Source organism: Aspergillus ochraceoroseus, assembly GCF_002846915.1.
Source record: "Aspergillus ochraceoroseus IBT 24754 chromosome Unknown P175scaffold_8, whole genome shotgun sequence".
NCBI classification, from domain to species: Eukaryota; Fungi; Ascomycota; class Eurotiomycetes; order Eurotiales; family Aspergillaceae; genus Aspergillus; species Aspergillus ochraceoroseus.
Window position 1 is genome coordinate 333,494 of NW_024468483.1, and position 12,066 is coordinate 345,559.

General features: G+C 51.0%; 5 protein-coding genes across 5 annotated transcripts; 2 read left to right on the plus strand and 3 right to left on the minus strand.

Moving 5' to 3' along the window:
- Positions 1-348: 348 nt before the first annotated feature.
- P175DRAFT_0525824 (putative acetyl xylan esterase (Axe1)) lies at positions 349-1,186 on the plus strand (the record flags this gene model as incomplete). The annotated part of the gene is made up of 3 exons (XM_040899434.1): positions 349-696; positions 755-934; positions 1,001-1,186. The coding sequence occupies 3 exons, from the start codon at positions 349-351 to the stop codon at positions 1,184-1,186; spliced, it is 714 nt and encodes a 237-aa protein (XP_040749428.1).
- A 768-nt stretch (positions 1,187-1,954) lies between these two features.
- P175DRAFT_0518463 (putative arsenite efflux transporter ArsB-like) lies at positions 1,955-4,565 on the plus strand. Its single transcript, XM_040899056.1, has 4 exons — positions 1,955-2,067; positions 2,133-2,341; positions 2,419-4,016; positions 4,091-4,565. The coding sequence occupies exons 2-4, from the start codon at positions 2,269-2,271 to the stop codon at positions 4,436-4,438; spliced, it is 2,019 nt and encodes a 672-aa protein (XP_040749429.1). The 5' UTR covers positions 1,955-2,067; positions 2,133-2,268; the 3' UTR covers positions 4,439-4,565.
- On the minus strand, positions 4,397-7,306 carry P175DRAFT_0503918 (uncharacterized protein). The gene is made up of 2 exons (XM_040897725.1): positions 6,480-7,306; positions 4,397-6,429 (listed from the first exon to the last, which is right to left on the minus strand). The coding sequence occupies exons 1-2, from the start codon at positions 6,993-6,995 to the stop codon at positions 4,642-4,644; spliced, it is 2,304 nt and encodes a 767-aa protein (XP_040749430.1). The 5' UTR covers positions 6,996-7,306; the 3' UTR covers positions 4,397-4,641.
- Positions 7,307-7,376: 70 nt separating this feature from the next.
- Positions 7,377-8,708, minus strand: P175DRAFT_0464503 (uncharacterized protein; the record flags this gene model as incomplete). The annotated part of the gene is made up of 3 exons (XM_040894848.1): positions 7,377-8,158; positions 8,230-8,475; positions 8,548-8,708. The coding sequence occupies 3 exons, from the start codon at positions 8,706-8,708 to the stop codon at positions 7,540-7,542; spliced, it is 1,026 nt and encodes a 341-aa protein (XP_040749431.1). The 3' UTR covers positions 7,377-7,539.
- Positions 8,709-9,650: 942 nt separating this feature from the next.
- On the minus strand, positions 9,651-11,959 carry P175DRAFT_0518467 (uncharacterized protein). The gene has a single exon (XM_040899057.1). It carries the CDS (start codon positions 11,943-11,945, stop codon positions 9,936-9,938), a length of 2,010 nt encoding a protein of 669 aa, XP_040749432.1. The 5' UTR covers positions 11,946-11,959; the 3' UTR covers positions 9,651-9,935.
- Positions 11,960-12,066: the final 107 nt, after the last annotated feature.

Below are 12,066 nucleotides of genomic sequence, written 5' to 3' on the forward strand. Positions count from 1 at the left end.
AGTCGGGCTCTCAGGGCTAAGGAGATGTCGAGGTGTTTCACGGTAGCCACGCTCACTCTCTCCAGTTTTATCTAGATTGGAGGGTTCTAAATATCCGCTCATTCGATTGTATATATTAGGCCTTTGGGGTGCTGCCGGGGTCTTTGCGGCTAAAGTTCAATATTCAGTTATCGTCATCGATTTCAAAATATATTGCTGTTCAATTAACGGACAAGGACTCAGGAGGTATATAAGGCCCGGATTGCCTTCCCAACAACAAAGGTAAACAACAAAGCTAAACAAGCAAGCAAACGATTCATATTTCATTCCCTCAAAGCCCGATCAATACAATACCTTGATTACTTCACCATGCGTTGGAATCAAGCGAGTCTTCTACTCCTTGGCTGTGCCATGGCTGAGGATGTCGGCGTTGGGAAGCGCGACAGTTGCCCTCAGATACATGTCTTTGGAGCCCGGGAGACCACGGCAGCTGCCGGTTATGGCTCTTCTAGCACCGTTGTCAACCTCGTTCTGAATGCCTATTCCGGGTCTACCTCGGAGGCAATCGACTATCCTGCCTGTGGAGGCCAGTCCTCTTGTGGTGGTGTTAGCTATTCAGACTCTGTGGTTGCTGGTGTCAAAGCGGCGGCCTCCGCTGTCAATTCATTCAATTCGAAGTGTCCCAGCACAGAGCTAGTTCTGGTCGGATACTCCCAGGTAGGCCGTTCCTAATTATCCTTGGATTCCCTCAACTGCCCAACTGATCCTTCCCTAGGGCGGCGAAATCTTCGACGCCGCACTGTGCGGTGGTGGCATCCCCAACCAGGGCTATACGGATACCTCCGTCGTTCTGTCCTCGTCCGCCGTCAGCATGGTCAAGGCAGCGATCTTTATGGGTGATCCTATGTATGAGACTGGGCTACCATATGATGTCGGTTCTTGTACCGCGGGAGGAGTAAGTTCCTATCTCTTTCCATTTAGGATTCAGCTCCGTCTGCTCTAACAGCTTGCCACTACATAGTTTGACGCACGGCCTTCCGGTTTTAGCTGCCCATCTGCCAGCAAGATTCAATCTTATTGTGATGCATCTGACCCGTATTGCTGCAATGGTAGCGACGATGCCACTCACAACGGCTATGGGGCTGAATACGGCCAAGATGCATTCAAGTTTATTGAGAGCGCCCTCGGATCCAGCTCCGGGAAATAGCTGTAAATGCAGCTCCAAAGAGACCTCTGGTAGCACTGTTGCCAGGTGGCTTTGAACCAGTGGTACCCGCAGTGCCAGTGAGGAGTGAGGAAGGAGTGAGGAGTGAAGAATGAGGCGATGATTGAACAGAACACCGGTTCTATAGAAAATGTTGAGCTGGGTCTTGATTACCCTGGATAATTGTACCTTGTCAATAACACTACAAATACAGACCTCGTTAAACACATTTTCCTGGTTCAATATAGTTGAGATTCCGCCCCGAACGGGGACAATATCAACAATAATAGAGCACCTACAAGCTGGGGGGTTATTTTTGTCCCAGAACGGCTCTATGCTCTCCGTATCCCCCTTGTAGATACTTTCCGTTCTACCCAAGTCTCAGGTTACCCGAAGGATAGGCTCTGGCCGGCGTCGAGAAACAAACAGTTACATTCGTGCTCCAGATAAAGGAAGGTTGCAAGGTAGTCTGCTTTAATGGGATCAGAGGAGACACTGTATCTATATGTTATAATTCATTTCATCTGCTGTAGTAAATGAAGCTCCGTTTACCGGAATCTTTCAGCTTGTCCAGCTTCTTCATATAGTAGCTCTCGTGCCTCAGTCCTATCCATTAGCCTGGTTATTTCCAGCCTATATCCTGGTGATGTAGATCTAGAGCGGGGTTTACAGCGGGGAAGCGGGCAGTCAAGGACATACATATTCTCTGTCGACCAAGAAGCTCCTCCGATCCGAGGCTGGGAATTTACCTCCCCGTGCTCTCCTCGCGGCCTTTGATTCAAGGGTTTGTCGAAGAGGCATTAGACGCCACATTGGCTCCTTTTCCCTGGCTGGGCGTATGCGATAACACTGCGGAATCCTCGCCTAGCTGAATCCCATACATTGTTAGTACAGTACAGGTCTCGGAAGGGCTGAAAACCAAAAAGGCTAACGTTTACCTTCACTGCCGACATAAATATAACCGGAGTGTCTGCAGCGCTGCGTTGGTCCGCAATCCGAGGGGAGTATCGTTATATAGAGCGCAAGCCGACGGTCAAGAACCAGTTTCTAGCCTGGCGTTTTCGCATGTGCCAGGGCTTTTCCAAATGGCACAGGTTAGTACGGATCAGATTAAAGAATGGCGTTCCATCATAACCCTGGTCGTCTTTGTCATTGCTAGTAGGTCCAAACAAGGGTCTCTCAGTGGCCTCGGAGGATCGGAAAGACCCTCATCTAATGGCGTTGCGGTGGTGCAGATATTATCGTCCTCTTTCCCTTCCACGTTCCTATTTACATACCCCGACGTCTTTCAAATGCAATCTTGGACACGCTCAGCGCTTGGAGGGTGATATCCTCGCCGCGACGAGAAGATCACACAGTTCGCGGGTTCGTGCGCTTCAATTTTCCTCTCAACTTCGTCACTGCGCCATTGATCGCGGATCTCTTTCTACTGGCTATCTCGGCTATTGGTCGCAAGGAGGTCCATGATGGCACGGTAGGTGCCGATAACATCTCGCCGATTGATATCATGGCCTTTTTTCTGACCCTGGCCTATATTGCAATCTCAATCGATGCATCCGGCCTCGTTCGGTTTCTGGCATTCAAGGTCCTGCAGAAAGGAGGGAAAGAAGGACATAGGCTATTCTTCTACCTCTATGCATTCTTCTTTGGCTTGGGTAGCTTCATGGGAAACGACCCCATTATTCTCTCCGGCACGGCGTTTCTCGCTTATATGACTCGTGTGTCCAGCAATATTCTGCACCCCCGAGCATGGATTTTCACCCAGTTCGCTGTGGCCAACATTGCGTCGGCCATTCTGGTCTCGTCTAATCCCACGAACCTCGTTCTGGCTGGGGCGTTCAAGATCAAGTTTCTCGAATACACCGCGAATATGATCGTGCCTGTTGCCGTGACGGCCATCGTTCTTTTTCCTTTCTTGCTTTACATCATCTTCGCCGATGAGTCGCTAGTCCCGGTGGCAATTGAAATGCACGAATTACCTGAAGAGGCCAAAGCACGGAAACCAGTTAATCCAAATATCCCGAATGCGCGCGGCAGGGCGGATGGCGAAGAGGGGAAGCTTCTGTCTCTCGAAGAAATCATGAATCCGTTTCTCGACAAGGGCGGAGCGATATTTGGTACCGCCATCATGGCTGCGACCCTCATCACGATCCTCGCGATTAATGCGGCTTCTCAAGAGCGTGGTGAGCACCCCGTGTTTTGGGTAACTCTGCCAGCGGCCGTCGTGATGTTCTGTTGGGATCTTGCTTTTGGGTGGAAGAACCGGCATGAGACGCGGGAGATCGCTCGCAAGGGCCGTCAAGAGCTCGAACAATCTAGAGCCGACTGGTGGATGACATCGCGGCCAGACTTACTCCCAGGCTCTACCAGCCCGGGAGGTGACCAGTCCCGGGAGGAGCAGCTGTCGCCAAGTGGAGTTAGGACTCTGGATGAGGAGAGGCAGGATTTAACGCAACTTGGGAGGGAGAATTCACGTCCGCGAGTCTCAATGGCCAACCGTCCGGTGGCGGATACACAGGATAGTGCGCTGCCTACTGGGCTTCCCTCCAACCATCCCGAGGCTCAGCACCAGACTGAGCGAACAACGATCGTGTCCTGGTCGATAGACACATACCGGTGGCTCCAGGAGACCTTTCCAACCGCTACAGCAGTGGTATCCCATATGCCTTTCGCAGTTGTTCCGTTTGCCTTGTCGATGTTTGTCCTGGTGCAGGCTCTCGCCACAAAAGGATGGATCGAAGTCTTCGCCCGCGGATGGGACCACTGGGTGAAGAGAACAGGAACAGTGGGCAGTATCGGCGGCATGGGCTTCTTGTCTGTGATTCTATGCAATGCGAGTCCCACGCTCTTCACGTATACCCATATCCCTCTCTGCCCCGTCATACACTAATAAGTTACCTCGTCCAGTTCGCCGGCACAAACATCGGCACGACCATTCTCCTATCCCGCGTCATCCAACAGTGGCAAATAATCCACGAGGCCGACGGAATCCCCATTTCCAACCGGACCTTTTGGGCAACAGTGTATAGCATGGCTCTTGGTGTCAACTACGGTGCGTTCAGTGCCGTGTTCAGTACCTCCCTCGCTGGACTTTTGTGGCGCGATATTCTCGCCCGAAAGCACATCCGGGTCGACAGTCGGGACTTTGCGCGCGTCAATCTTCCGATTATTGCTGTTTCTATGGCTGTGGGGTGTGCTGTGCTTGTTGGCGAGGTGTATATTACGAGAGAGGAAACTCCTTATAGGAAACTCTAGGATCACTCCAAGGTAAAACTACCACAAAGGTTTCGGTCAACTTTACCGTTCCGCTAAAAAGGTGGCCAAGACAGTCATTTCTAGCTAATATACAGTATTATATCGGTTAGGGTTAGGGTTAGGGTATATGTGGTGATACTGTTTCTATTAGAATCAGCTGATTTGAAGCTATAATCACATCCACGTAAAGAGATGATCCAGAACTAAACCGGGGGGAGGTTAAAGCCACCCATGGAAATATTCATATCATACAAGTCGCCTGGTGGATCTGTCTGGAGATTACGAGGGAAATTCCAAACAGGGCCAGGTCCAGACATCATTCCGAACATATCCAATGCCGGTGGACCAACCCCTCCAATGCCAGTCGTGTAAGGAAATACGCTCCAACAAGGGTCTAACGGCTCCTCTGCAAAGTCAGAGGGGCCGCCGCCGGTCCCAGACCGGGAAGGAATACCGCGTCCAGCCTGGCTGTGGTCAAATTCCAGTTCAGATGTCGTTGGCCTGTCCTCCCGGGACCGATGGTCTGGCGTTGGGGCTACGGATCCAGTTGCAACTTTCCAGCGGTGTTGTTGGCTAGTACTACCACGACTCTTCTGAACATCTCGCACGTACTGCGCTTTGGCCATCAATCTCTTGATCGGTCTCCACAGCATGCCCCGTTTGTCATTTCCTCTCCCTTCCCAATGGTGGTAGACTTTGTTCACACATTCCCAGGCAAGTTCACACTCTGGGGATGGTGGTCGCCAGCAGATCTCGGCAAGCACGAAAGCCACGGCGTGCCACTGGATATGTGTCTTGGAATGCCAGGCCCATTGATGAGTCTCCTCATCTGTGAGAAGCGAGCTGGAAAGTTGCAGGATTTGGGTGGAGATGCGGAAGAGACGAGCTCGCGTATCCCGCAGTAGAGTGTTTGATAGATCCTTTGAGCAGCGCGGATACAGGACAGACACCCACATCCTCAGGGTAATCAGCTGCGCGACCTTCGAAATCACACGAAGGAATGGCGCAGATGGGTCGGAATGGTTTACATAACGACTTTGGAAGCGTGTTTGCAGGTCTTCTGCCAGTGCCTCCCGAGCTTCGAAGCATGAGCCGTTTCCTGGATCCTCGTCGCTTTCACCAGGTGTTGTGTGGCAGAGCTTCCGGACGGCACGTATAGTTTCACATCGCATCAGGCTGTAGGTCATCTCTGTTATCCCCTCGCGCTCCTGGGGCGGCTCGGTCATTTGGGCTGTCAGGTCACTGTCATTGATATTCAACGGTGCTTTTGTATCGTATGTCGATCCTTGGGCAATCGGCTCGCAGCCATGGTATTCCGTGGATCGGTTATCCAGAAAAAGAATGTGCCACCATAGCCGTCTTCGTAGCTCGGTTTCCAGCGGCCTCAGTCCAAACGACGCTCCGTCTCGGTGGAGGCCCATGGCCTGGGCAATGTGAAAGATGAGGGAGGTCAAAGACCATACAGTCCGGGAATAATCTTCATTGCGTAAGGCGGAAAGAAACAGCACCGCAGCCTGCAGTAGAATCATATTCTGAGTGTTCAAGAGATCTGCGCGAGCCATCGCCTGCTCTGCAGCAAATCGATATGTTTCCAACGCGCGGGATCTGGGGACTCCCAATTGATCGAGACACTCCTCTGGTTCCAAACTAATCATTGCCGAGTAGTAAATTGCAAACAGAAGTGCCTCCACATTCTTGTCGAGGGAATCCAGGGACGCCATTGAGTCCCAGAATAGTTGAATGAGGGTTGGCATATGGAAAATCCGGATTAGTCGGGAGACATTCTCTTTGAAAATCTCAAAGAGTGCCACCGCTTGAGAGACCGGGGGGTGATAGTTGCGGAGGGAATGCGCGAGCGACCTAAAGCCCATCACGGCTGCATTCGAGCCCAAGCTCCCGAGTGCTGCTGATGCTGCTGGCTGCTCGGAAACTGACTCATGGTCTTCATCGTCTGAATCGGGCTCATGGAGGAAATCCCGCAGTTCTTCGATCTAACCTCTGTGTTAGGGTTATGTGGAGAGAAAGGTGTTCAGTTGCATACCTCATCCCCTAATCTGGCCCAAACCGCGCTGCTAACGTAGCAGCTCTGCGTCTCGTCAATTATCAACCGGCCAATTTGTAGGTCAGTTTCGGGTTCTGAATGAGCCGTCGAGCTTGTGGGCGGTGCGATGCTTTCGCGATCTTGATCCGCTCTCTCTGCATGAGTCTGGCCCGACGAAGCACGATCTGACCTGCCCGCACCCTCTGGCTCGAGGCATCTCACAATCGTCTCCAGCCGAGACAGCTGGGCCAACAGTCGAGCTTCCACGGCCTTTCGCGGTCGCTTTGGTGCACGACCAGGTCCTGCGGGGTAAACACACTTGGCTGCCACGCGGATACAACTAGCACAGGGTTGTTGCCGGTCACATCTGATCTTACGTTGTCGACACAATGTGCAGCTCCGAATAGGAGGCCGAGCGAAGCTGATCGAGGAAACATCGTCAGGGCGCACGCTGCTGTCATTGTTTCTAGAGCCTGCGGTTGTGTCTGATGCCTCGGTGCAGAACGAGGAGTCCATAATCACTAAAATAAATAGAGGCTATCTCTCTCTCTCTCTTTGCTTTTTCACTCAGTGACATAAACTCTGCAGGTTGGGAGGAAACGAAGGGCGTTTTGCCCCTGTGGAGAATGCCGCATAAGCTTATGCGGGCCCGATCTGGTATCCGATTTCGACGCCGACTCCGCAATATAACTTGGATAAAGATCTCGCAGAGAAGAAATACTATAGTGATGCAAACCCTCGGTTTACTCGGATCCTTATTTGCTGGGCTGGTGGGCCGAAACAGGCCTACGTTACTGGCAGTGGCCTCTATCGATTCCTGGTCACTATATCAACTTCGGTACTCTGTCTGTAGTTAGCCCAGATCGGGACTCTCGAAGACGATAAGCAGGATACAATAGATCATGTCTGCATGCTGTCTTTGGATTCAGTTATAAGCCAGTCGTGGTGTTCAATATCAAGGTATTAATGTCAACATATATAACGCATAAATCATGAATTCAGCCTCCCAGGATATCACCATATCATAATCATATCCGATCCCAATGACAGAAAAAAGGGCTCATCTTCTATATGAACGCTCGCTGCTACCCGGTCGAAGCAACGCCTTCCCGCATCGTCGAACCTGCTTATACACCAGCTCCTTGGCCAGATAATCCTGCGTCGCATCCACAATGGTCTCCATCTCCTGGACGGAATCAAGTTCAATATCGGCTAAGCCATTGGGCACATCGAAGCGGAATAGCCGGTTATCATCATCCAACTCGGAATGCTCCTGGATGAACTTGTTCGTTTCAACCTCCGGGTCCAGCGCCAGCGCTTCCTGCGTCTTCGAGAACCCAAACATGCCCCCCGTTTTCGCACCACGCTTAATACAGGGCATTCCGGTGCCAATGGACACCATGCACCGCAACTGCGTCTCCAGCGCCGTCAACCGCCAAACATTCTTCGCCTCGATCCACACCTCACGGATCGGGTTGTTCGCCTGCAGCGAGCTATCCTGGAACCGACGGCGCGAGGGCCCCAGTGGAACGGGTTCGAAAAGCAGAGCGTTCGCAAAACAGGCCACCCCAGCCTCCCACACTTTGGTTGTTTTATATAGTTCCGTGGGACAGTATTTGCTCAGATAGCTAGCAAGAGGGACGAGCTTTCGGGTCGAATCATCGGTTACACATACAAAACTACACCATTAGTACTTTTTTTCCTCCCCCCCCAGTATAATGGGGGAAAAAAAAAGAAAAGAACAACATACACTCTACACGATGTATCCATATCCTGCAGCAACATATCACGATCCTCGTGTCCCAACTCCCGCAGAATCGACTTGAGCGCGGACTCGACCTTCTTCCCCTCGTATTTCGGTTTCCCGCGAATGTTGCCCATCGTGGTTAGGGAGAGACGCTTCTTGTGCCCGAAGACGTGCTTGCACAGGCGAGTGTATGCGACGATGCACTGGTCGATATCCATCTTCAGCCGGCCGAGCATAATCGCCAGCAGTCTGTGTATGTCGAGTCATTCACCGATTCGCATCTACAAAACGAATAGGAAACGAGAGAGAACTCCAACTTACCCACCCGACCCCGTCCCCCCGATCATATCAAAAAACTCGCATGGTTTGGGGGGGTTCTCGCGATCGATCGCCTCCATGACATGTTTGAGGATGTAAAGCGTTGACAGCGCGCGCACACCACCGCCATCCAGGCTCAGGAGGTTGAGTTCTCTATCTGCCATTTCCAGACCAGACCACAGATTCTAGTCGGCGTACCCTGAGTGCAGCATGCTATAGGGTAGATGTTGGCAGGACCCGCTACTTATACGAGCTGCAATTAAACCTTTCGCCCTGGGGGCCACTTTTTAAGCCGTCTCGGCGGAGCGAATGAGAGGCAAGGTAGGGCGAAAGACAACCTTTGTGAAAGTCCATACCCAAAATGACGTGGCGGTTCCTATCAGCTTTTACTGTCTATCCTGTTTAATTGGCGTTTTGTAAAGCCTGAATGAAGCGTGGCTAGTCCACGTCAACTCCGGGATACAAACGAGTAGGAAGCCTGTATCCCACTGCCTAACCCTGTCATTTAGCACCCGATTGCAAGTATTGGGTGTTAGGGTTTGAATGTCAGTGTCAGACGTCATTTGAATAGTTACCTAAGTAATGGGATGATTAACTAGATTATATCTCTAGAGACAACGTGGCAGCCTAATACGCGCTTTTTAGTAGGATTCACGTCGTCGTAGATACAGCTTCAGGACTTGCACTTCCCACTGGTGCCTTTCCCTTGTCTCGACAGACATGATCATCATTTCCAGGAGCCTCTCCGCCCTGTTCCTCGGTATGTATGTATTAGACGCGGGATTCTCAGTATTTCCTTCCGTCACTGCATCTGCCCCCTCACCACCACTCTCGAAAGAGCTATGATGAACCCCCCTCTGAATCCAAAATCCTCATCAAATCATCCACACAGTTCCTTCCCTTCGCTACCTTGTTGCAGGTGTAACTCACTGCGCAGCGACGCGGGCAAAGGATTGTGCATGCCCTTGGGCATTTGGACGATTCCGACGCTGGCGCCGGGAGAAATCAGGATGTTGTTGAGGCCATCCAAATACATACTCCGTACGACATGCGATTAAAAGCCTGAAATGAGAGACCAACAAACTAGCGCATAAATCAACACAATTAAATAGCTTGGTATTACTACGATGCTCTCGGTAGCTTGAAGGCTGATGAAGGTCTGAAATCAAAACCCAACTACCCTGTATACGTATGGTATACATGTATGTACATGTCCATCATCCGGGCTGTCTCTAATCGCAAAATTCTCCCATGTCTGCACGCAGGGGTCATGCTGAAGCTGCCATCTATTTCTCGCGGAATCATTGGGATCGTGATATACGGCAATGCCTAAGATTCTGCTAAGACAGATAAATAGGCCTGTAGATGCGTCGAATATAGCCTTGCTTGGCCTAAATAGCAACCGGCTCTGCATAGGATGGCCCGCCTGTCGTCTTCCTTTGCTTTTGCCTGATTGGCACGGGGGGCGCAGCTTTTCGCTTTGGAACGGATGTGATAGTCGCCTGGTTAAAATCGATCGCCATCACTTGCTGTCGTTCAGAGTTCCACACCAGGTTGGACCGTCGGATGTCATCATGACGGACACCAAATTGGGCCAATGTCTTTAGTGTTTTGTCTGTCTCTTTCTTGATATCCACGTCTTCAGACCAGGTATTGTGGCATAAACTGGTTCCAGCCCACGACATTAGCATCATCTTCGTGACTTTTGCCATACTGACAAGGGGATATGGCCGCGTAAGAGCGATCTTGCCAAGATAGACCGGAAGATTCCTCCCTTGTAGAGGCGACAGATATGAGTACACGGTGGATTCATAATCCAAGTCACTTTCATTTGCCTTCTGCACGCCTTTGGCCACAAACGTGTATCCATATTCAGTTAAAGTGACTGTAAAGAGCACCCCGATGGCTCCGAATAAACCTTTTCTATCTAAACATTCACAATCTTGATCAAGACTCTGATCAAGCTGCTTTTGAAGAAGGAAACAAAGATCTTCTTTGGTGATCGGGTGCTTGCCGCGAGCAGAGCTCTGCTTGTGTATGGAAAAGTTGGGACAGCTCACGTCCAGCGGCAGATCCTGAACCAGGCCGAACATACAAGCCTGTGTGCAATATTCCCGGACGGGGCATTGAGTTCGTTTCCGTGGAGACCGTCGACGCTCGCCCTGGGATCGAGATTGCTGGTCCGGTTGGGACCTGGACTGTCTTCTTCGAGGTGAGGTATTATAATCAATGTCATTCAGGTCATCGTCTTCTCCGCTAATTTCACTTGTTTCTCCGTGATACGTTTGCCGCTGCAGTGAGATGTTTTCCTGGAGGGACCTGTGAGGGACCAGGGGCCATTGATAAATACCGCAATTTTCAGCCTGTGTGATCCAATCGCGGGGCATCTCTCTTTCGCACAGTGCGAGGAGTGCAAATGTTGCTAATTTGGTAGCAGGCGCATATCGAGCTTCAAATTCATGCCCTTGTCCGATCAAATCCACAGGAGTAAAATAAAAATATAACCTCCATGGCGCGGACTTCTCAATTTTCAGGAGAATCAAAGTCTCGCCTGACGTTATGTATCCAAAGAGAAGGCCACTTTGAATCATATAATGAAAAGCCTGACAAAGAACCTGTGCCACAAGCTCCTGCATTCCTTCGTCTTCTTCAGAATTGGTCTTTCCTGACTGCTTTCGCCAAAGCACCTCTAGAAACAGGTTTTTGGGTGCAGTGTCGAGGACCTGTCTGATTTCTTCGTCGGGCGTCTTGTGTGCTGCTTTGTACTCTCCGACACATACACGACGCAGACCTCCTTCTTCCTCACAGATACCCCAGCGGTCGGGAATTGGCTGGCTTTTCTTGCGTTCTGGAGATCTCTTCTTACTAGGAGAAGAACCTTGACGCTCAACCCCTGTCTCAGGATCTCGATACTCCAGGCTGTAGGCATTATTTTGAAAGTAGAATATGTCCTGCCGATTAGTCTGGTCATAATAAGCTCTCACTATCCGCGCGGCTGGTTTCTCGATCGCACTCCGGACAAAGGGGCGGATATCCTGCTCGTCCTTTCGACTGGTGGGCGAGAGTTCACGCCGAACACCAAGGACATCTGTTTCGGAAGGAAAGAGAGGTTTGCTCGAGAAAGTCGCGGTGAGTTGATTGAATGTTTGCTCCAGTTGGTTCTCGAAATCGTGCCACCTATAAAGCTCCAATGGATAATATTTCCCATTCACAGCCGTCACAGACCCAGATGCTGACTTCATTGGGTTGGACTCGATCGACAAGGTCGTCACAAGGCGCTGTTGGACAAGCCTGAGATAATGCTCCAGAGTTGTAGGGGCCTGTCTTGCCTCTGCTCGGTCGGCCCGTTCTCGCTCTTTCGCGAGTTGATGAAGTAATTCATCTAGATTGGGAGAAGCCATAAGGAATGATGGGGAGTGGAAATGAATCAAGAGTATGGAGCAACAAGGGGAGGGAGGTGCTTACAGCTCTGGGTAGAAACCCGGAACGGATTAACCCTCGGCGTGGGTAGAGATTCTTCTA